Raw genomic sequence first — 20,953 nt, 5'->3', positions numbered from 1 at the left:
TTTTTAGCTATTTTCAATGAAGTATTTAATCCTCCTGACTTTGAGAATAGTGAATATGTCTTGTGTTCATAAATTTAAGCAAGGGTTAAGAGTGCGCAATAATGTGTGTGTGTTTTAAGTGTGCTTCTCAATTCATCTAATTCTTCCCAGTTTCTAATTATTAAGGGAGTTAGAGGCTTACATGCAGGTGATTTTGTTAGAGGCTTACTTTGCAGATGATTTTTTTATGAAGTCATGTTAATTGCATGAAAATATAAAGTCTGAATTTGTGCCTTTTACATTACAGGTTTGTGTTTGGGCTTAGATGGATGGTTATAACATTTGCTTATTTTTTGTAGTTTTACCTCTGAGCCATCAGTGGAAACCTGTCTAGAGCTGAGACGTGGTCTTATAAATAAGAGTTGATTTATGCCTTCCCTTTTGCCAGTTTGACTTTTTGTGCCTTTTTACTTCCTTAGCTCTTTCTGGATTTGGTGTTCTCTTTTTCTTAAAAGCCTAGATAAATTTAGATTTATATTAAACAAGTGTTGAATGTTTATAATGGTAGGTCTGTGACAGCTCTCTAGTCCAGATTTGCCTATCACATAAAAAGGAAGAGGGAAAATAACAGAAGAAAATAAAATGAGGAAAAGAGAAAGGAGAACACAGCTTATTTGCTTTATCACTTACCTTTTAATACTGTTACTTATGTGTTACCCAGAGCATCACTGTGAGCTTCTTTCAAGTAAATGTTTTCAGCAAATGTGAAAGGTGTTGAATTCCCATAGGGAGAATAAAGAGTGGAAGAGGGAAAATAACAGCAGCCTTAGGACACTGTTTTAAGCAATATGGACAAAACTGTCTCTTCTGGCTGGGTGCAGTGGCTCACACCTGTAATCCCAGCACTTTGGGAGGCCGAGAGGTGGATCACCTGGGGTCAGGAGTTCAAGACCAGCCTGGCCAACAATGTGAAACCCTGTCTCTACTAAAAATACAAAAAATAGCTGGGTGTGGTGGCAGGTGCCTATAATCCCAGCTGCTTGGGAGGCAGAGGTTGCAGTGAGCCAAGATCGCACCACTGCACTCCAGCCTGGGGGACAGAGCGAGAGACTCTCAAAAAAAAAAAAAAAACTGGCTCTTTTGCTATCACGTTGACACATTTGTTTCCTAGCTAGTGGGCAAGACCTCTAGAAGGTTAAGCAGACACTCTTCCCTTACTGGATTATCTTTTTCTGCAAAGAGGATGTGGAAATGGATTTGATTTTTGTGTGCTTGACAGTTATCCACGTGTCAGGTTTGGGAAGTAGTTCTCAAGAACAACTGAAACAAAAGTCGTAGGAAGGAACTGAACTTTTTGGCTTATAATCCTCTTAGGATCTCTTACTCTCAACATAAGATTCCAGGGAGCATATTTATTATACCTGACTATGAGACCTATCTGAATAGGTCTGAAATTAAAGCTATCTGATTTGAAGCTTCCCCTCTGCCCTTTCTCAGGTGCTAAGCCTGAAATTTCTGTAGTTTTGGTAGATGCCATCAAGGGTTAATGGGTGCCCAGGACCACTAGTTAGAATAGACTATTTTCTTAAAGAAGAAACACAAGAGTAGCACATCTGTATAGTTATCATTGCATTTTCTAGAAAAATATTATTAAAAGATTAAATCCTCATACTCTAGTTATAATATTGATTTTCTTGAATCATTGGCATTTATCAGCAAAGCAAGAAATGGCACTAAACAGTTTCCTACTTGACTGATACTTGTTATAATTTTGACACAGATTTTAGTTTATTTAAAAAGCTGGTGAGGTACAGTGGTTCAACCTGTAATAACAGTGCTTTGGGAGGCTGAGGCGGGAGGATCTCTTGAGCCCAGAAGTTAGAGACTAGCCTGGGCAACATAGGGAGACTCTGCCTTTACATGAAATTTAAAAGACCCTGCCTCTACCAAAAACGTTTTAAAAATTTAGCTGGGCATGATGGCACGTCTATCGTCCCAGCTACTTGGGAAGCTGAAATAGGAGGATTGCTTGAGATCAGAAGGTCAAAGGCTGCAGTGAGTTGTGATTGCGCCACTGCACCCCAGCCTGGCAACAGAGCGAGACCCTGTCTAAAAATAAATGAATAAATAAATAAATAGATAAATAAGGAGGAAGGAAGGAAAAGAAAGAAAAGCCTGTTCTCCCCTTTTGAATATTTTTAAAACATAAGCTTTCCAGATATGGTAAATTTTGGTGTTGGTTCTTTTCAGAGTTAACAAAAAAATGATTCCAGTTTAAGCTTTAAAATAACTTTTTAAACAAAATTTTAAGTATTACCCAATTTTCCTAGCAGAATTTGATATCTAGAAAAGTTTGAAAGAAAAATGATAGTGCTTCTTTTTTTCTTCTTCTTCTTTTTCTTTTTTTTTTTTTTGAGACGGAGTCTCGCTCTGTTGCCCAGGCTGGAGTGCAGTGGCCGGATCTCAGCTCAGGGCAAGCTCCGCCTCCGGGTTCACGCCATTCTCCTGCCTCAGCCTCCCGAGTAGCTGGGACTAACAGGCGCCCGCCACCTCGCCCGGCTAGTTTTTTTTTGTATTTTTTAGTAGAGACGGGGTTTCCCCATGTTAGCCAGGATGGTCTCTATCTCCTGACCTCGTGATCCGCCCGTCTCGGCCTCCCAAAGTGCTGGGATTACAGGCTTGAGCCACCGCGCCCGGCCGATAGTGCTTCTTTTAAGGAAAGTACTCTTACCAGAATCATGGGTATCAAAATTTGAAATAATTTATTGCAGTGATTTTCAGTCCTTGGGATAAAATGAAATTGGCAATTGATACTTCTTGAGTTATTAGGGACACATTGTATACAGTAATACAGCCCAGGATAATTAAAACATGATTCCAGTTAAAAGCAAATAAATGTCATTACTTTGTTATACAGGTTATTTTCTGTGATCTGAAACTAAGCAAAAATATGACTCCCTTTTTAATAAGGACAAGTAGTTATTGATTAAATGCAGTTTGGTAGGAACTGGGATTGGAGTTCAGATAAAAGGAATCTTTGCTTTCTGAAACATTTTGGAATGACTGATAGAGTCATCTTCATTTCTTCTGTTACAAAGTAAATTCAGGTGAGATTAAGGAATTTGCTAAAGGCCACAGGAATCAGTGGCCAGTGGGTATAAAATCCAGCTGCCCTGGTAACAGGAAATTTTAAGGCTACTATGCATGTCATATCTATATAGGAGAAGAGTTGCATGACAGGGAAAAAAAAGTCTCATTACCCTTGTTTTGTCTTGGGCCTTGTAGTTAATTAGTGAGTTCGTCTCCCGAGTAGGGGAACAGTCGCCTTAAATAATACCTAGTCAGAGAAAGAAAACTATCTTATTCTTAGGGTTGATGATATTAAGTGATAACTTTTTGTAATACCCTCTCTTCTCCTTTTGTTTCGTTAGGTGGTATGGTCAGGAAAAAGACTACAATGTACTAGTCATGGATCTTCTGGGACCTAGCCTCGAAGACCTCTTCAATTTCTGTTCAAGAAGGTTCACAATGAAAACTGTACTTATGTTAGCTGACCAGGTATGTGAAATTTTGATTAGAATATAAACTGAGAATAGTACTGTTGACTGGAATTTCATTATATATAAATCAGAGTATTAAAATCTTGTGCATCACTATTTAACCTTAGCATAGGCAGAAAAAAAAAATAATGTAATTTGTAGATATTTTCCTATGGGAATAAGACAAAAACTGGAATTATCTTGGTTTCTTACTCATCTATAGTCTAGTAGTTTTCAATCTGCTCCTTCAGATGAAGTTTTAGTGTCAAATATAGCAGGTTATTGTAAGATTTTGTTTGGAGAAAGAGTTTAGAGTGTATGTATGCATGTAATTGTAGATAAATGTATATTGACATTTTGGTTAAATTAAGCAAAATTGAATATTATGTATTATGTGTGGGACTCTTAGAAAAGCTATATTTTTGAGGATAAAAAGGTCCTGAAGTAATTTAAGAAATAATTTTTTAACCAAGTAGATGCTGCTTGTTGTAATGGATTCTCAACCATTTGTATTACTTAAGACCTAGGAAATTTTGAAGATGTCATGAATTAGATTGATGCATTGGCTGTAGGTTAGATTAAATGGTTTTTACAGCCAAAGTTTGGATATTTCGATCTTAAGAAATGAGAAAGATAGAGTAAGGAACAAACTTTAAGGGAAAAGATAATACATTAAGATAATAATTGGTAAATATCAAGAAATGTATAATTTTTTATTTTGATCAATATTTGTTGCCTTTAAGGGCAGGAAAATGTTGGAAATGCTTCAAGTTAAACTCGGTGTGCTTATAGAAATACTATGAAGAGAATGACATTTAAAAATATAGATTGGATGTCATAAAGTATAATGAGATAAACAGAATTGGTATTTGAAGTGGAATTTTAGTAAGTTTGTAAATTCAGAAGGATGAAGAGAAGTAGGTTAATGGGCACAAAAATACAGTTAGGAGGAATAAGATCTAGTATTACATAGTATAGTAGGGAACTTATAGTTAACAATAGCTTATCGTTTATTTTAAAAATAGGTAGAAGAGTAGAATTGTAATGTTCCCAACACAAAATATAAATGTTTGAAGTAATGAATATTCCAACTACCCTGATTTGATCATTACACATTGTATACATGTATCAAAATATCACACACACCCCATAAATGTATACAACTAGTATAGATCAATGACAAATAATTCAAAGGATTAGAACGTAGTACCCATTTTATGTAATCAGCACCTGATACTCCCCAAGCTTCTTAACCTTAAAAGTAGTGGCTCAAGCAAATGTGAGCAAATTGTGATATTTGTGGCACAAAACAAACTCAAGCATTAAAAGGTTAAAAGTGGCCCGGCATACTGGCTCTCGCCTGTAATCTGGCACTTTGGGAGACTGAGACAGGAGGATCTCTTGAGCCCAGGTGTTCCAGGCTACAGTGATCTGTAGTAATGCCACTGCACTCCAGCCTGAGCGATAGAGCCAAGACCCTATCTCTTTTAAGTTAACAGCCTTTAGTATCGGCCGGGCTTGGTGGCTCACGCCTATAGTCCCAGCACTTTGAGAGGCCAAGACCAGTAGATCACCTGAGGTCAGGAGTTCAAGACCAGCCTGGCCAACATGGTGAAACCCATCTCTACTAAAAGTACAAAAATTAGCTGAGCATGGTGGCTCACGCCTGTAATCCCAGCTACGCGGGTGGCTGAGGCATGAGAATCGCATGAACCCAGGAGGTGGAGATTGCAGTGAGCCAGGATCGTGCCACTACACTCCAGCCTGGAGGATAGAACGAGACTCTGTCTCCAAGGGAAAAAAAAAAAAGCCTTTAATTTTTTTGTTGTTGTTGTTGTTGAGATGGAGTCTCGCTCTGTCGTCCAGGCTGGAGTGCAGTGGCGTGATCTCTGCTCACTGCAAGCTCCTCCGCCTCCCGGGTTCACGCCATTCTCCTGCCTCAGCCTCCCTAGAAGCTGGGACTACAGGCGCCCGCCACCACGCCCGGCTAATTTTTTTGTATTTTTAGTAGAGACGGGGTTTCACCGTGTTCGCCAGGATGGTGTCGATCTCCTGACCTCATGATCCGCCCGCCTCGGCCTCCCAAAGTGCTGGGATTATAGGCGTGAGCCACCGTGCCCAGCCTAATATGTTTTAACTAGCATATATGAGTGAATCCTAATAAGAGTTATGGCTTATATTTTGTTTGTTCAGTAACACGTAAGCGTCCATACATTGAACATGTATTGAGATCCTACCACTGTACTTAGTGCTGGGGGTTGGGGTGGCAAAAATAAGAATTAGTCTCTTCCCTCTAGAAAGAAACTTAGAGTCTAACAAAGAAAGATAGAAAAATAAGATGTTCCATCCTTGTTGTATAGTTGTAGAAGTCTCTGTTGGGTACACGGGTGACAAATGTGAAAAAATGTAATTCTGAGGAAGGGAGATACAAGAAAGCTTTCATTTGAGGTAGTTAACACCTAAGTCTTGCTCTGTAGGTGATAGGTAACAGGTGTAAGTTGTTTAAGCCAGAGATTACTGGTTTGGCTTCAGAAGACATTCGTCAAGGTAGAAGAGTACAATTTAGAATCTGTGTATTCATGATAATAAAAGCTCTGGGGAAAATGGGGACAAATAAAAAATAGAATCCTAACACATACTACTGGGAAGAGCAAGAACATATGGACAAAAAGATAATGTTGGCAGTCTTTGGATACAGAATCTATTTAAAAATACAACTTCTAAGTAAGTGTCTTATAGAAAAGATAGAGGTTGGGTGTGGTGGCTCATGCCAGCAATCCCAGCACGTTGGGAGGCTGAAGTGGGAGGATCACTTGAGCTCAGGAGTTCAAGACCAGCCTAGGCAACATAACGATACCCTACTTTCCACAAAAAATACAAAAAGTAGCTGGGCATGGTAACATGCACATTTGTAGTCCCAGCTTCTCAGGGGGCTGAGCTGAAACGATCACTTGAGCCCCGGAGGTTGAGGCTGCTGTGAGCCATGATCTTGCCACTGTACCACAGCTTGGGTGACAAAGTGAGACTCTGTCTCAAAAAAAAAAAAAAAAAAAAACTTCTATTGTATACAAGAAATGCCATAAACAGTCAAAATAAAAAATAACTTAATTTAAATCTGTTTACATAATGACAGATAAAACATTGTTTGTTGTATGATGAGAACTCCTAAAAGCTAACAAGAAGACAATAGGCCGGAAGAAAAATAGGCAAAGAGTGGAGCTTGACAGTACATAGAAGAATAAATCCTTATAGAAGGGCCAGGCGCAGTGGCGCACGCCTGTAATCCCAGCTGTTTGGGAGGCCGAGACAGGTAGATCATTTTAGGCCAGGAGCTCAAAACCAACATGGCAAAACTCCATCTCTACTAAAAATACAAAAAAGTACCCAGGCGTGTGGCTTGTGCCTATAATCCCAACTACTCTGGAGGCTGAGGCGGGAGAATTGCTTGAACCCAGAAGGCGGAAGTTGCAGTGAGCTGAGATTGCACCACTGCACTCCAGCCTGGGCAGCAGAGTGAGTGAGACTCGTCTCAAAAAAAAAATCCTCATGGAAGGATTTACTCCTAAATCGAGGCCAGGCATGGTAGTTCACGCCTGTAATCCTAACCACATTGGGAGGTTGAGGCAGGAGGATCTCCTGAACCTAGGAGTTCAAGAGCATTTGGGCAGCATAACGATATCCTGTCTCTACCAAAAATTAAAAATTAGCTGACGCAAAAAAATTAGCCAGGTGTGGTGGCATGCACCTTACAGTTTCAGCTACTCCAGAGGGTGAAGCGTGGGGATCACTGGAGCCTGGAAGGTTGAAGCAGCAGTGAGTTATGGTCACTTCACTGCACTTCAGCCTAGGTGACAGAGCGAGACCCTGTCTCAAAAAAAAAACAGAAGAGTAAATCCAAATTGTTACAGCCTGTTGTGAAAGGCAGTGTGATATTATCTATCAAAATGAAAAATACACCCTTCAACCCAGCAACTCCCCATAATTATATGGGGTTTGAAGCCCATAGAAATAAAAGCACTAGTGGGTAAAGATACATGTCTATTAATGGTATTATTTATAGGAGGAGAAAGTGGAAAACAATCCGAGAATACTGTGAGTTGGGGAAGACATAACATCTCTACCACAGAATATCTGTAGCCATTAAAAAGGATATTTGAGCTATAATGTTTGACTTTGCATAATTTCCAAGAAATTGATTAAAGAAAGCTTTTAAGAATGGCATGTTTGGCCGGGCGGGGTGGCTCAAGCCTGTAATCCCAGCACTTTGGGAGGCCGAGATGGGCGGATCACGAGGTCAGGAGATCGAGACCATCCTGGCTAACATGGTGAAACCCCGTCTCTACTAATAATACAAGAAAATCTAGCCGGGCGTGGTGGCGGGCGCCTGTAGTCCCAGCTACCCGGGAGGCTGAGGCAGGAGAATGGCGTGAACCCGGGAGGCGGAGCTTGCAGTGAGCTGAGATCCGGCCACTGCACTCCAGCCCGGACGACTGAGCAAGACTCCGTCTCAAAAAAAAAAAAAAAGAATGGCATGTTTAATATTTAACTTTTGAAATGAGATTATATGAGAATTTTAACAACTGCTTATAGCTTTATCTGCCAATCTGTCAACATTCCCCACTCCCAAATATATGTGTGTCTGTGTGCATGTGTATATCTTGTAGCATGGAATTAGGTCTGGGTAATACCAGGCCATTTTAACAGGTTACTTTAGAAGGCCTAGGATTGAGTGTGGAAAGTGTTTATTTTATTTTCTTTTATCGTAGCAACTGAAACAATTCTAAAGGTATTCCTTTTATTATTTGAAAATCACAAACACCAAGTCTTCCTATGGGATTAGACCCTGCCATGGTTTTAATCATTAATACTAGAAGGTGAAGCCAAAGGACACAGCAGGTGTATGCTTAGATACCCATTAACTTAGAAATAAATGGAGAACTTAGTTGTCCTTTCCATTTCATTTTTTCTAACACTGTCTTTGTGAACTCTAAATAATTGAGATACTGAAATACTTAAGAAATAATATGTTGTTTTTCATTTACTGCTTAACTCAATTATCTCTCCCTTCCTTTTTTTCCAGATGATCAGTAGAATTGAATATGTGCATACAAAGAATTTTATACACAGAGACATTAAACCAGATAACTTCCTAATGGGTATTGGGCGTCACTGTAATAAGGTTAGTCAAATGCTCTTTGCATGAAAGAACAAAGAGTAAAGTTTCGACAAGAGTTGCTTTGGTAAACTTTTCAATCTTTTAAAAAGCCATAGTAAGTTGAATTTGCTGTTGACAGTTGCTTTAAAAGATTGTGCTATAAGGATAATCAGCTAACTCCATTAACTTAGTAACTTGAAATAAATTCTCTTCAACTTACCCAACTGAGGTTAGTTACCTATATGGAAATATAAAATTCTAAGGGCTGTATAATGAACTGTAGTTGTCTAAGTTATTTAACTGTTGAACAGTTGTATCTATTTTTCATTTACAAAAATAGCAAAAACCCCCATATTCTTTTCTTCCTGAATGCTTAAAACCAGATTTTAACCTTTGGCTCTGAAGTGTGGGTTTTTATAATATATGTGCTTGTGCCAGTGTGGGAACACTGACTTATCTGTCACCATGGTGTTAACATTTGCTGACTGAGCATGGTTGATAATGAGAATTCTTTAGTCCTTGAATTTGTGTATTTAAAAGGATAACTTTTGGGCCTGCTTCAAAAGTAGTTGACAGTTTTTTACTTGGGTGCCAAATTGGGTGAGTTCTCCACCCCTTCCTCTCCCTTTAAAGGAAAATGTAGACAAGTGAAATGAACATTCATACAACAAAACTAGTGTTCATTTGGGGTCTGTGAGAGTGGTTCAATTTATGGGGTGATTGGGTTTTAGCTAGTGGCGCATGATTGCAGTTAGAAACTAATTGTGTTGACATTTTTTTCTGTAATGATTAGTCTTACTGAGTGAATTGCTTTCTTTATCGATACTATGTTGAGCTCGGGCAGACAGGCAGCATTGGCAATGCACTAAGCATGTTGTGATCTGATGATCTATCTGATAGAAATTCTCAACTTCAGGACAACTTGGGGGCTTTTTTGTTTTTTGTGGCTTTTTTGTTTTGTTTTTGGAAGGAAGATGCCCATTTGTTTTGCTAAACTATTAGGAAATGTTTGGTGTTTTTAGGTCTAGCTATAAATGTTTACCTTTGTTTGCCTGTATGAATGCCAACTGGGAGCCATTACCATTAGAAATGGTGTTATTTGTTAATGTGAGATACTGATGTTGGTCTGATCAGGTTTTAGGAAATTAAATATTTTTGTTCAGCTTTAAATAATGAAAGGTGTTTAAGTATACACATATCTTGTCATTCCCAAGTTGCATTAGAAAATATTTTGTAACTTTTCTCTGAAGTATCCAGGTTTTTATTACTGTAAAGCCTGGTAATTCAATTGAAAAAAAAAAATTACTGTTCTTAAATTTTGGGGCAGTTTTGTCCATTTGACTCCAATCTTCTTGGCCATTTCCCAGCCCTCTCCTTCCCGTTTTCTTATCCCCTAAAAACCCATTATCACCATGTGATTCCTATTCTGCATCATTGACTTTGCAGTACATGGTTTTTGCCTTAAATTTAAATGATGACCTAGATATCACTTTGCCTTCCCCCCACAACCCCCTTAAGAATAGCTTGTTAGTAGTGTAAGTTACCTAGTGGTGAAAACCTTTTTAGGAGGTTTAGGTCTCCTTTTCTCCTTGCAGATATTAAAAATAATTTTGTGGAGCTGCTTGCTGTTTAACATTGTTTTAGAGAGGCCCTGGGGTAGAAGCAAAGTGTTTTACTCAACTAAGATTCAAATGCTAAATGTTGGTCTTGAACATTTTAGATTAGTGTTTTGTTTATGTAGTTGATTTTTAGTGTTTTCTGTATTGTAGCTTGAAGAATGCCAGTTGTATGAGACTGGATTCTTTGGTCAGCTTGTTCCAGTAGTTTTCTATTCATGGGGAAAAAAAGGTTTTGGGGGACTTTTGAGGACAATTTTTAAAGTTAAATTTTCTTATTTGGAAAATTGTTCTGAATTTGATATTTAGGAGTGGCCACTCCAATCTTAGTGAATTTGCTCATCTCTTCCAGTAATCAGCCCTGCATGCTTACAAAAATAAATTTTAAGGTGACTAAATGCCTTCTACCTCTTCCTTACTGAAGATTTTTTCCCCCGTACAACCTTTTTTTTGGGGGGGAAGGGCAGATTGTGGTACCAAAGATTGCAGATCTAAATTCCCCATTTTTGATTAAAAAAATTAAAGAGCCAAATGTCACCATTGCTATCCCTGTTTCAGGCAGTGACACAAAATAGTGGCATTAAAAACCTGAGTAATTTCCAGAATTCAAATGTTCTTGAGCTTGTGATTCTTATTTGGAAAACTGAGAAGCTACAGTGCTTGGTGGAAGAAGGATGGCATTTGGCTACCCTGTTCTTTCTCTAATGCCTCGGTGTTGCCTGTCTGCGCCGGCCATTGTTGCAATGTAAGCAATACTGTTTGATGCACTGCCACCCTCTATTGTCTGTTTAGTGTTTAGAATCTCCAGTGGGGAAGAGGAAAAGAAGCATGACTGTTAGTACTTCTCAGGACCCATCTTTCTCAGGATTAAACCAGGTCTGAAACTGTCTCCTATTCCAACCTCAATCCCAAATTCATGTGCTTTTCTTTTTTATTGTTTTATTTTGATGATTTTTGTTTTGTTTTAATTCTGGAGAATGTAGATCTTGCTCAAGCACCTCTTACGTTGGCATTATTCAGACATACTTGGCAAACATAACATTACTAAGATATTTCTTTGTGGCTTTTGCTTAAAACTTATAAAGTTTAGAAAAAAGGTAAATGAAAATAGGATATTATGCTTAGATTTGTAACATACATATGAGGAAATGATGTTGGTCTAGTATTGAAATTGTTTACCTAATAGTAAACTTGAGATAGATTGTTAGTTTTTAAAAATCTATTTGGAGTTACACAACTTAATGCACGAAATATATTTAAATTCAGTTCTTCAGTGCTGTATAATGAATATATTCTACCTCACCTCTCTTCCCCTTCCCTAAGGAACTTCAGGTAAGTGTAGATCAGATTTCAGATCTAGTGTTCCTAGAACTTATTTCCTCAGTCTGTATTCTCAACTTCTAGCAAATGGATATTTACAGAGCATTATATGCTCTGGAACTAGAAGATACTGCATTCTTAACAATATAACAATAACATAGCTTAAGCACTTATCAAGCTATATGGTAAATTACCATTAGTAATACATCGAAATATATTAAATTTAGTTTTTGACAGGCTGGATAAAACACCCTACTAATTTTCTAAATTTGTAAGTAGAACTCTTCATATTTTCTTATACTTTTGTTGAAGTTAAATAGCTTTTTTCCTCACAAAATTTAAGTTCATAAATGTTCATGCTTCTGAGCAAATGAATCTTAATCATTCAGTTTAGTATACAGTGAAGAGGAAGTATTGGCATGAGTAATCAAAAAGCAAAAAACATACTTTGTAATACCTTAATTATCCACATGTATCATCTGGATAATCATTTAATCCTTTTCCACACTGCCCAACTTTATTCCAGGAACCACCTCCAGCTATTAAAAAAGGTTTCAGAAATTCAGTTATTTTTATTCAGACAAAGAAGTACCAAGTATTGTGACTAGTTAGATAAGGGGTGGGAGGAAGACAGTAGATGGTGGATCATTAGGCATATTATAAGAATAAAACTCTAGTTTTATAGTGCCTCAGTTTTACTTACCCATTCACATATTTTGCTTACATTTCGTAGCATCATTTAATAATTTACATAGAAAGTTGTATTAAATTGTTTAGATTTTGTACATACAGGTTAGCTAGGTTTTTAGTAAAGTGACTTTGTGAATAGTTTAGAAGGGCAGGGGAAATTATGACCCTTGGTTAGGAAAAAAAAAATGCTGCAAGTACTAAACGCTAAAATTAGCAACAGTGATTTTGAAGAAAATGTGCCTCTAGTGAATGGAATTACGGAATTATCCCCCCGCTTTTTTTGGTTTTTGGTTTTGTTTTGTTTTTTGTTTTTGGTGTTTTGTTTTGTTTTGTTTTGTTTGTTTTGTTTTGAGACGGAGTTTCACTCTGTTGCCCAGGCTAGAATGTAGAGTGCAATGGCGTGGTCTCGGCCCACTGCAACTTCCACCTCCCAGGTTCAAGCAGTTCTGCCACAGCCTCCTGAATAGCTGGGTTTACAGGTGCACACCACCATGCCCAGCTAATTTTTGTATTTTTAGTGGAGACGGGGTTTTACCATGTTGGCCAGGCTCGTCTTGAACTCCTGACCTCAAGTGATCCACCTGCCTTGGTCTCCCAAAGTGCTGGGATTGTAGGCATGAGCCACTGTGCCCGGTCAAATTATCCCCTATTTATCAACTCAGTTCCCTGTGCCTTTGAAGAATAGGCTGCATTGTTTAAAATGGACGCACATTTTACTTATAACATGTAGTCATTAAAAACCCACAGAAAAGGAGCTTGACCCATTGAAGGAAGTGCCTGTGTCTTTGCACATAAAAGCCTATAATAAAAATGCATTATCTTATGCTTATTTGGTACTGACTTTTCCTCATTTGGTTCTGCCTTTCCATATTTACAGCTTTTTGGTTGTATCTTTGGCATCATGTGGTTTCATGTAAACACTTCCATTATATGTTTATATTTATTAGTTTTAAACAGCAAAGCATACAGAGAGCTACTAAAGAAGCTTGATAGGTACCTGAAGGTAATGAACCACCAAGAGTTTTATTTCCTTTTTTAATTTCAAGTAGTTTTCCTTTCAGTTGTTTACTGAGAATAGGCTATCTTTGTTCAGTAGTAACATTTTTTTCCTGACGTATTTTCAGTTTTTATAAGAGAAGAACATTTAAAATTATTTGCTCTTTAGATTTTTGTTTTTAGATTGAGATGTTTAAGAAGATCGTGTTTACATATTTGTAGTTTTCTTGATAAATAAGGTTTCCTCCTTTAGCGTTGTGGGAGGAAAGAACTCTCCAGTGAACACTGAATTTTTATAAAGCAGTCTTTTGGTTGTGAGAAAGTATCTGGTTATTGAGTCACAAATGGAGCTATTGAATGTAGAGTTAGACAAGAATAAACTGTTAGACATACTCATGTCAGAGCTCTTCCCTTTTGTCCTTCATTTTAAAGTACCAAAGGAAACAATCCTAGAAAATGTGAACTGGAGGAAATTCTGTGTACTAATCACTCTTCATTCAATGTCTACGTATTTCTTAGAGATATTTTTAAATACCATGAAGCTGAATGTCCTTTTGTGTTTATTTTCCCCATGTTTTCTTTTCATTATGAATCTGCAGAACTTAATCATCATTTTTGTTTGCTTAACAAATGTATTTTGCTCATTTTAATATTTGTGTACTGATCTGGTTTTCATATCAAGAGAAACGTAAAGTATGAGCTTTATTTCTTAATGTTTTACAATACAAATTTTCCTGTAATGACTTGATTGCTTAGGGAGTTTAATCTTTTTACTTAAGAGAGTCTTCATCCAGTTAACATTTACTAATAATTTAATCTTCATTCTTTTATAGTAGACTAAGTAAAAATCAGTATCTCGTTGTTGACATGGTGACTGAAGCTCAACTGTCAGTGTCTTTACTGTCCAAAGTATAATCGAGAATAGGTTATAATGCTTGGCTGAAATAGATGTTACTCATCCTCCTAAGAGAGGTACTTAGTCAGATCTTTATAACCTAAATCACTACCTTGCTTTATTTATTGACATGAAATCTACAGGTTAGGTGATCGAGTTTGCCAGCACATCACAAATTATAAACTGTCAAAAGGGACCCAATAGCCTAATGGAGAAAATTTAGGACTAACTAGGAGCACAGTAGACTAGGGCTATATAGTGTAAGGGCATATAGACCTGCCTAGCTTAATATCTGTAGATTAACTTTTATTAAAACATAGCAAATAGGTGATTTTATGACAAAAGCCAAAATTTTAAGTAAAGATTATTTCTTTTCATATGGGAGGTAAATATGAATATGTTTTGGGTTTCTTTTTCATAAAAATAGTTATTTGCTTTTAAAAGGCTTAAGTTCTGGAGTGTAAACTTGAATTACGTACAACAATTAGCTACATTATAAATGAATACCTTATTCCCTGAGTACCATATAGACATGATAACACTAAACGTTATTTTGTTCTAAACACTAATTTTGTTTTTAGTTAGCTCACTTAAACTGCTAATTGTAAGCCACCTTGATTTAAATGCTAAGTGCTTTTCGGGGGGATTTTTATATCAACTTGTCAAATTTTCTAGAAGTTTAACCTGACCCATGTGTATAATATCAGTGCTAAGTCGTGGTTTTTATTAATAAAAAGTCCTGGTTTCATTGGCAATGTCAGACTCTTAGGGTAGATAGCAAGCATTCTGTTGGCACATTTAAGAGTGGCCTTTGTAGGAGGGAAGAGTTCAGACAGCTATCTGGATTTTTTTTTTTTTTTTTTTTCTTTTTTTAAGACAGTTTTGCTCTTTGATCAGGCTGGAGTGCAGTGACGTGATCTTGGCTCACTGCAGCCTCTGCGTCCCGGGTTCAAGCAATTCTCCTGCCTCAGCGTCTTGCGTAGATGGGACTACAGGCATGTGCCACCATGCCTGGCTATTTTTGTATTTTTTGTAGAGACAGGACTTTGCCATGTTTGGCCAGGCTGGTCTCAAACTCCTGACCTCAAGTTATCCGCCCGCCTCAGCCACCCAATGTGCTAGGATTATAGGCGTGAGCTACTGCACTCGGCCATTATATCTAGATTTTGAAACCTCATGTTTGTTTACCAATAGTAACAGGTATATAGACTATCAGGTGTCATGACAAATAGCACACTTGTTGCTTCTGCTGTCAGGCATGTATATGTTTCTTACTTTATAAAGACAGGCTCCTGAGTATGTAATGAAATGGGCCTGCAAAATCTGCAGATGACAAGGATAAACTACTAGACTTTTTTTTTTTAACTTGATTTATTGATGAAGACTAGTAAAAGCTTATGGGGGTGTTAAGTCTGTTGATTATCTGTTCTAATAATACTTAGGATACTTTCTTTTGATGTATTCGAATGCGTAGAATAGATACTGTTTAATGAATAAGAAGCAGTTTAATTGAACAAGGTTGGAAACCTAATGTTTCTGTATTTCTCTTTTAAAGTTATTCCTTATTGATTTTGGTTTGGCCAAAAAGTACAGAGACAACAGGACAAGGCAACACATACCATACAGAGAAGATAAAAACCTCACTGGCACTGCCCGATATGCTAGCATCAATGCACATCTTGGTATTGAGCAGAGGTAAGTTCAAAAATGGAATGTGCTTATCGTAGCCACAGCAGAAGCCATCAATGGGTTTTTGAAATATTTTAGTTTCTTACAATGTCTGAGGATGTTTCTTGGCTGAGAATTTGAAGGATGCTTATTAATCATTTTACCTGCTGCTTTAGACAGTGTAGAGAAGACCGTTAAATGAGATCTTTTGAATTTTTTGTTGTTATTGAAGGTTGTCTCTTGGGGGGAAAATACTGCGTGATATAAAGTTAGAAGCATAAGTGCAATGTTGACGTTTCTTTTTGCAGCTGAAGATAGTACATATATTTTTGAAGCTATTTGGGGCTTTTTATACTTTAGTAATTCACGTTGATTTTGGGAAGAATGCATTATTTATTTTTGAAAGGAAAATGTTATCAGTATCCTAATAAACCAAAAGTGGGTTGATGGATCATCTCCTGTTATACTTCACTCAAATATGTAAATTAATAGGATCTAGTTTCAAGTAAAAAAATGTCACAGTCTCTGCTCTCTTCCTGTTTCTTCACGTGAGTTCTAGAGTTTCAAGTTCCTTTTCATCTTTTATAGTCACTTTTCGCTCCTTAAAACAAGCATAGAAGTGATAAGTGGGAAAAAACAATGATATGCCTCCAGGTTAAACAACCTCATACCAAGAATTTCAGGCTTAAGAAATATCCATGAATATCTGAATACTCTAGGTTAAACGGTAATGTCACTTTTTCCGTATGCCAAGGCATTACCTACACCTACCCTTAAATATATATATCTCTAAATATATATTTGTATGTATGTGTATATAGATACGTATGCATGAATACATGCATATAGATGTTGAATTAGTTTTAAGTTGTAACTCTTTTTCAATGCTCCTGAAGTTTTTTAAATGAGTTTCTGCAAAACATAGAAATGTCATCCTGCTTGGTTCATTAAGCTCATTTAGAGGGTTGTTTAGCCAAATCCGTTTTCTTCTTTTAAAATTAAATTGTAAGATAGTTGTTTGTCTTATTTTGGATTCTATGGGAAAAGTTTTGTTTAGAGGTAGGTAGCACACGAACTTTTTAAAATCACCTTAAATAAATAGCTTCTTGTGTAAGACACCAAATAGTATTCCCTCCTCATTTGGGAACATTTCTCCTGGGTACTTGGCTTTCTTTCATATGTTTTTCATAATAATATTTCCAGTTTATAAAATTACGTTCTCTTTTCTAGTCGCCGAGATGACATGGAATCATTAGGATATGTTTTGATGTATTTTAATAGAACCAGCCTGCCATGGCAAGGGCTAAAGGTAAACCAGACTCACATTATCAGATTTTTCTCTCTCTTTTTTAGAATAAAAATATATATTGGAGAAGATAAGATTTAAGGTCCTTTCTAAGTCTGAGATTTTTCTGAGATAATAATTAACCTTAATTTACTTTTTACCTTTTATTTGGGAAAATTAAACCAGATCATTTTAGTAAGAACTTAGTTCAGCTGAAGAACAGTGTCCTCTGAGAGACAGTAAGCTGGTACCCACTGGTAGCCACTAGCTCTATCCAGATGGAAGTGGACATGGACTAAGAAAGGTGGAGACTTTCTCATGTTAATATGTTGCCATTATGTTGAAAATGTATGTTTTTATGTACAGCAAAACCTGTTTATCCAGCAATACATGTCCTAACATTTTGTTTCTATTAGCTAGGCATTTACCATTACTTTTATGAGTGTGTGTTAATGATAAATCACCGTGTCCTAATTTTGGGTGGGGGTGGGGGCACGGGGAATGGTCTTGCTCTGTGGCCCAGGCCGGAGTGCAGTGGCACAGTGTGGCTCACTGCAGCCTCAACCTCCTGGGCTTAAGCAATCCTCCTACCTCTCAGCCTTCTACCTGTAGCTGGGACTACAGGAACATGCCACCATGCTCAGCTAATTTTTAAATTTTTTTTGTAGAAACAGTGCCTCACTGTGTTGCCTAGACTGGTCTCAAACTCTTGGGCTCAAACAAGTCTCCCACTTCAGCATCCTAAAGTACTAGGATTACAGGTGTGAGTCACCACTGTTGGTGTGTCCTAAATTTTAATGGCTATTTTTGTACCTTACCTGTTCTTTAAAGAAATACCTGTATTTATTGAGTGACTGTGAGCTAGTGTTCAGTCCTTGGGTAGGTGGCTTTATTTAATATGAGTATTTTCACTTTAGAAAAATATTGTGACTTATACAGTTAACTCCATTTATTAATGTCACTAATTGATGAACAAACTTTTTTTGTATTAATCTGATGCCTTTGCCCTTGTGTTGAACATGGGTTAAGAAAATGCTTTTCAGGCTAAGCATAGTGGCTCATGCCTGTAATCTTCAACACTTTGGGAGGCCCAGCCGGGTGGATCACTTGAGCCCTGGAGTTCAAGACCAGCCTGGTCAATATGGCAAGACCTCACTTCTACTTTAAAAAAAAAATAGCAGGATGTAGTGTCACATGCCCATAGCCCCAGTTACTCAGGAGGCTGAGCTGGGAGGATTGCTTTGAGCCTAGGAGTTCAAGGCTACAGTAAGCTGCACTCCAGCCTGGGCAACCGAGGGAGACCTTGTCTCAAAAAAAAAAAGAAAGAAAAGGAAAAAGGAAAGAAAATGCTTTTCAGCTGGGTATGATGATGCACACCTGTAGTCCCAGCTACTTGAGAGGCTGAGTCAGGAGGATTGCTTGAGGCCAGGAGTTGGAGGCCACAGAGAATTACTGCTGAGCCTGTGAATGGCTACTGCACTCCAGCCTGGGCAACGTAGTGAGACCCCATCTTCTTAAAAATATATAGAAAGAAAGAAAATGCTTCTCAATTTTGGCCCCAGCCATTTTTACTTAAATCTAATGTCCATATATTCCTATTAGACTCACCCTTTCCCTATAGCTAAAATTATGTTCTTAGAGAAGAAACTTATATCAGAAGTTAACAGTTTGGGAAAAAAATTTTTTAGATGTATTATCCTTCGATTTTTTAAATTCTGGGTTAAAATTTCTCTTGAATCTCACAGGTATATGTTTATATGTCTAGTGCATTAAACTACTAAGGTTCTTCTCAGTAGCACTGAGTATATCTTTTTGATTTTATTCTTTTCCACAGGCTGCAACAAAGAAACAAAAATATGAAAAGATTAGTGAAAAGAAGATGTCCACGCCTGTTGAAGTTTTATGTAAGGTAAGTATGCATGATGAATATTATAAAAACATAAATGAAGCCAGGCATAATGGCTCACGCCTGTAATCCCAGCACTTTGGGAGGCCAAGGCAGTAGGTCACTTGAGCCCAGGAGTTCAAGACCAGCCTGGGCAACATAGGGAAACCCCATTTCTACCTTAATAGATAAATGATCCAGCTGGGCACAGTGGCTCACGCCTGCAATCCCAGCACTTTAGAAGGCCAAGGTGGGTGGATGGCTTGAGCCCAGAAGTTCCACAAGACCAACCTGGGCAACATGGTCAAATCCCTTATCTACCAAAAATACAAAAATTAGCTGGGTGCGGTGATGCATGTCTGTGGTCCCAGCCACTCAGGAGCCTGAGGCAGGAGGATCACTTGAGCCCGGGAGACACCAATTGCAGTGGTGCAATCTTGGCTCTCTGGCAAGGATCTGAGATTTCGCCCCTGCACTCCGGCCTGGGTGACAGAGTAAGACTGTGTCTTGAATGAGTGAATAAATGAATGAATGATCCAAGAAGAAAAATGAACATTTTATTTGCCAGCTCTGGAACTTGTAACATTGAGTTACGTAGCTATTCACCATTTTAAATGTACATTTTTATTATTCTAAATATCTTTAACAAGGGCTTTTAACATAGGGGTCCTTTTAAATAAGTGTTTTTGCTAGACACAGTGGCTCACAGCCGTAGTCACTTTGGTAGGCCGAGGTGGGTGGATCGCTTGAGCCCAGGAGTTCAAGAGCAGTCTAGGCAACATGGTGAAACCCCATCACTACAAAAAATAACAAAAATTAGCCTGGCATGGTGATACATGCCTGTAATCCCAGCTTCTTGGGGATGCTGGGGCAGGATGCTTGAGTCCAGGAGGTCGAGGCTGCAGTGAGCCAAGATTACACCACTGCAGTCCAATGTGGGTGACAGAGTCTCAACAACAACAAAAATAAGTAAAATAATAAAAAGTAAGTTAAATAAACATTTTAAGTAAGTAAAATAAGTGTTTTATAAGTTTCTGGTTTGTTAGGGCTCTCTGTTGAAAATTGGGGGAAAATAAGCAAGGTAGGTGAACGTTTTCAATAGAACCTCATTAATCTATAAGAAAAAGTAAGAAATATTCTCCTTACCCTAAACTAGTGCTGGAAGAGAAAAGTTATCAACAATTAGTACATTAAGGAACAGGGAAACATGCAGACAGATTGGAGCAATCCAAAATAGCAACTCTCCAACAATACAGGAATACAGAAGACAGTTTGAATCACACTCATTTTTTCTGAAATTTTCAACTTCATAGAAAGGCAATTGAGTTTAGAATAGAGAGGTATTTGTGTCATGATGAATAACCATGATCTCTTCCATAAAAAGAAGGCCATATGGTCTTTCAGACAAGAAAGAATTATATACCTGAAATTAAGTACAAAGCAGTATACAAATAAATAGTTGAGGGAAGAAATCAATGAGAGTTAAAATAGTAATTATAAAGTGGTGAGATTGTTTTCAGTCTCATTGTCATGCTATTTCCCATTAACACAGGCCATAAATGTATATAAATGTTGAGTTTTAGAAAGATGTATAATATGTATTATTTTACATCTTTTAACATGTATATGTTTCAAGTGGTCACCCAGTTTATATCAGTGCAATCAATAAAAAATGTTGCAAGCATTTCCATTCTATCCGTCCTAACTCCAGGACATGAGAAATTTCTCAAAATCATAACATAGAAAGAGACTGCCTCCTTTAACTTTACCACTCTCCACACTGGCATTTACTCTAGGACAGGAGATATAGAGGTTTGTGCTCTTTTAATATTTTGTATTTCCACATTGCTGATTGGGGAATACTTTTGGTGACTAATACCTAGAGCCTTCAAAATGTTTATACATTGTTGAGAATCTTTCCTAAG

The 20,953-nt window shown here is 37.6% G+C and overlaps 1 protein-coding gene across 9 annotated transcripts in view; it reads left to right on the top strand.

The window, feature by feature from the left end:
* CSNK1A1 (casein kinase 1 alpha 1) overlaps positions 1-20,953 on the top strand; it is a 59,117-nt gene that overhangs the window by 23,763 nt on the left and 14,401 nt on the right. For 5 of the 9 annotated variants that reach the window (XM_033180545.1, XM_033180542.1, XM_033180540.1 and 2 more), the window contains exons 3-8: positions 3,411-3,537; positions 8,599-8,697; positions 11,082-11,165; positions 15,746-15,885; positions 17,089-17,167; positions 18,978-19,052. In XM_033180545.1, the coding sequence (XP_033036436.1) occupies positions 3,411-3,537; positions 8,599-8,697; positions 11,082-11,165; positions 15,746-15,885; positions 17,089-17,167; positions 18,978-19,052 (604 nt within the window). The remainder of the gene's footprint in view (positions 1-3,410; positions 3,538-8,598; positions 8,698-11,081; positions 11,166-15,745; positions 15,886-17,088; positions 17,168-18,977; positions 19,053-20,953) is intronic. The other 4 variants (XM_033180548.1, XM_033180547.1, XM_033180543.1 and 1 more) reach the window with 1 other exon arrangement.

Source organism: Trachypithecus francoisi, unplaced genomic scaffold, assembly GCF_009764315.1.
Source record: "Trachypithecus francoisi isolate TF-2019V2 unplaced genomic scaffold, Tfra_2.0 Lachesis_group2, whole genome shotgun sequence".
NCBI lineage: Eukaryota > Metazoa > Chordata > Mammalia > Primates > Cercopithecidae > Trachypithecus > Trachypithecus francoisi.
This window is presented reverse-complemented; position numbering and strand designations above follow the sequence as displayed.